General features: G+C 36.4%; 1 protein-coding gene across 1 annotated transcript; it reads right to left on the bottom strand.

Annotated features, from left to right (window-relative positions):
• Nucleotides 1–254: 254 nt before the first annotated feature.
• LOC110451782 (beta-1,3-galactosyltransferase 5-like) lies at nt 255–2,053 on the bottom strand. The gene has a single exon (XM_021499955.1). It carries the CDS (start codon nt 1,867–1,869, stop codon nt 679–681), a length of 1,191 nt encoding a protein of 396 aa, XP_021355630.1. The 5' UTR covers nt 1,870–2,053; the 3' UTR covers nt 255–678.
• Between the last annotated feature and the right edge of the window lie 1,556 nt (nt 2,054–3,609).

The raw sequence follows: 3,609 nt of genomic DNA, 5'->3' as shown, positions 1-3,609 counted from the left end.
GAATATTTTAGTTAAGGAACGTTAGTGAAACTATAATAATAATAATAATAATAATAATAATATACAACATTTACATAGCGCCCTATATAATTTGTAAAATAACTCTAAAGCGCTTTACAACATATGAATAATAGTATTAGTTACAATTGTGAAACAAAAATAAAGGCTTACAATCACTTTTATACCAAAAAAAACTATCAACTAAGTTTTCTTTGTGTTTTACGTCCTATTAACAGCTATGGTGAATTCAGAACGTGCCAGGTTTTGGTGGTGGAGAAAAGCCTGAGTTCTCAGAGAAAAAACACCGACCTAGCAACGGCCAGTATCTGGTGATTGCCCCACGTAGGTTCCTGATACAGGGTTTTATATTTCGTTACGTATTCGTCACACACATGATATTATATCCTATTGTGCACAGGCTTACGTTTCAGCAATTTAAATCTACTTACTGTATACAATCTCTACATTGAATGTTAACGAACACATAGATAACTTGTGTTACCTATGTATACGTAATCAGGTGTCTTTATCGTATAATTGGTGAAATGTTTGTCCTTTAGAATCAATTTATATAACATGTCGGATCCGGAACGCAAGTGAACTGGATTGTCGGATTCCGTATCTTAAAGTCCCCACTGAAAACCAGAATTAACAGCAATATAGTATTTGAACACTAAACTAGGACGTATCGATGCTACTGTCCAATCCATGTTTACTAATAAGCACGTGACATTTCCATGCTTGCAACAGTTCTTTCGGTTTGTATTCATGTGATACAAGCGTTTTCCAGAAACGGTCGGCCGTGAATAAGATTTTGACCATAGTAAAGATATTGCACGAGACAGGTGTGACCTTGAGCTTGGAAGCCACTATTCCAACGAAAACATCATCAAACTTAAAGTGATTCGTGTACTGACTAGCAATATGGAGGTCCACAACGAAATCCATCGACATTACAATTGCTCCAGCGTTGATAAAATCGGGATACACTGGGTATGGAAAATCCCGTTTGGAGACAAACCATTTATCTCGCATATTGCGGACTGGGAACGGATTCCCGTTCATCCATCCCATGTAGAAATCCCGTGATCTGCCGGCCGTGTGTAACAGTTGGACAAGGAGATCTGAAGCAACATAGAAATCATCATCTACCAACATGACATACTCCGCTTGTTTGCACTCGTTGACCGCCCATTTAATTCCCCCACGTGTTTTCCATGTGTTATTATAATACATATCAACGAAATCAATTTGAAGAGTATCACCGTAGTAAATTATCTCATCCCTTAGAGACTCGTGAAACCGAGTCTGTCCACGCATTATACCTGTCAGAAATAGCCGTCGAATTCCAAATCTATTATAAAGCTCCTGATTGGCCCAAGTCTGGCGAATTGCTTGTCGTCTGTCAAAATGGCGTATGGCGGATTTGATGATAAATAAAAGAAAGACTTTTTGTCCGTTTTCACACACTTTGGTGGGGTTCCATAAAAAACGGAACGGATACTCGTTTACCTTGAGGGGGCTCACGTATCCTCCATTCTTGTACGTATTCACCAGCTCTCGCATGTTCATGTTTAAAGGGTAGGTTTCGTTAAACACATTTAAACTTTCTTTTCCGGGCTGGTACAAACTTTTTTCCAAGATTTCAAGCCATTTTGTATTTTCTTTCGAGTAAATGTATCCTGATGGATAATCAAGTGAGAAATGTTGCATTGAATCTAATTCCTCAAATGTTGCACTTCCTTTCGCAATGCATCTTGGGTCGGATGGGTCTTTAACACGCTTTGACACACCACAGACGTTAATCAAAATATACACAGCTGTCATGATCAGTCCAAATGTCACAATTCTTCGACCGGAGATAGCCATTTGATATTTTTTTTTATTGTATACTGTTGCTTAAATTAAGACGAAAGAACGTCGTATTGTTCTTTCATTTGCAACATCGCATTTCCTTATAACTGTACACCACAGACGTCACTTCCTGTCTTAAACGTTTTGTCCTCTGCGATGTAGGCGTGGATTCCAATCAGGTTAAACCCCCAGTGTATGTGTCCTGTTGTACCCTTCGACTGTGTTCAATATGTCATTCTATTTTATGCAATCAGATTTCTTTTGACTGTACAAGAATAGCCAGTGCGGGTAACATGCACGCACTTGCCAGTTCTAACAATGAATACGTGTATTTATAGGGTTCGGGTACTGTGTGGTTCAAGTCTGTATCAATTTACAAAAAATTATAACATACTTTTAATCGACGATACTGCAACAGATATTGAAATATTTTCACAATAAAAATAAGAATGATTAAAGAGACAATTATTATAACGCAACATTCTATAGAATTTTTCGGAACTGTTAAGGAATAAACCTTTGATTAACGATTTGATATTTGATTGCATTATGTTAAGCTGCTGATACTTTATACATTACACCTTTTAAATATGTGGTAAATTCGATCCATACGAATAGACGCGTTTTATGGTAGTCTCGTTTAACCAGACGATTGATCACTTGTAATTCAAGAGTCTGGTCAAACACAGTACTTTAAAATTACCATCACCAGAGGGCAGTGTTTTTACTTTCGTTTCCGGACGTTATGTCAACGCCATTAAACATTTCAATGAATAATGAAATTAATGAAAAAAATTACCTATACATGCATTCCTGAAGTACCCGTGTATTCACTTTTATCGAGAACAATGTAAGAAAATGTGTCAAATCTCCAGATTAATGCTATATATTTCCATTGAATAAATCATAACTAAGCACAAAGTCAACAAGGCTGACTGAAGTTGGAAAAAAGCATGTAAAGCAAGTGAGATTTTACTTGTACACCATTCAAAACACCTTCAAGTTCTCACTCAGATAATCTGGCTTGACTTGTATCATTGTAAAATATCCAATGAAAATACATGAAATCATTCTTTTTGAAGCATTTTCTTACATTTTTCTCGTTTATAGTGAAAACATGGATACTTCAGGAATGCATATACAAGTATTTTTTTAATAAATTAAAATATTCAATGTAATTTTGGGCCACTCTAATTCTGACTTCAAAAGTTAAAAAGGGTGTGTCAACCTTTGACCAAGGATTTTTTTTTTTTACCAGAAGGCTGCTCTGTGTTATAAATCGACAGTGCTGGCTGCTGAGATAAACATGACTTATTTATTTCGAAACAACAGTTTTTAGCTTTAGTGAATTAAACATATTTTAAAGATATTCCTTCCTCGTATCTTTTGCATATGTGTTTATATGGAATGGTATTACCACCCTAGTGCCCAGGTGTCAATAGCCACTGCCGCGCGGCATTCAATAACCAAGAGGCCTAGGATGATGCTATTTGGCCAGAAGCAAACTGGAATGAAGGGCTACAAAGTTTGTTCAAATAAATGACCTTCACCCTTTTTCAAGGTCACAGGGGTCAAATATGTTAAAAATTAGAAACAACTTCTTCTGAATAACGAAGAGGCCTAGAATCACGATATTTGGCCAGTAACATTCTGGATGAAGGACTACCAAGTTTGTTCAAATGAATGACCTTGACATATATTCAAGGTCACAGGGGTCAAATATGTTTAAATCTTTAAATGACTTGTTCTGTATAA

The sequence above is a fragment of the Mizuhopecten yessoensis genome, unplaced genomic scaffold (genome assembly GCF_002113885.1).
Source record: "Mizuhopecten yessoensis strain PY_sf001 unplaced genomic scaffold, ASM211388v2 scaffold6169, whole genome shotgun sequence".
Lineage (NCBI taxonomy): Eukaryota > Metazoa > Mollusca > Bivalvia > Pectinida > Pectinidae > Mizuhopecten > Mizuhopecten yessoensis.
Note: the sequence above shows the minus strand (reverse complement) of the source record. Positions and strands in the feature narration are given on the sequence as shown.

Bases quoted from the DNA above. Each gene is read 5' to 3' on its own strand.
- LOC110451782 (XM_021499955.1), bottom strand. From the start codon at position 1,869: ATGGCTATCTCCGGTCGAAGAATTGTGACATTTGGACTGATCATGACA.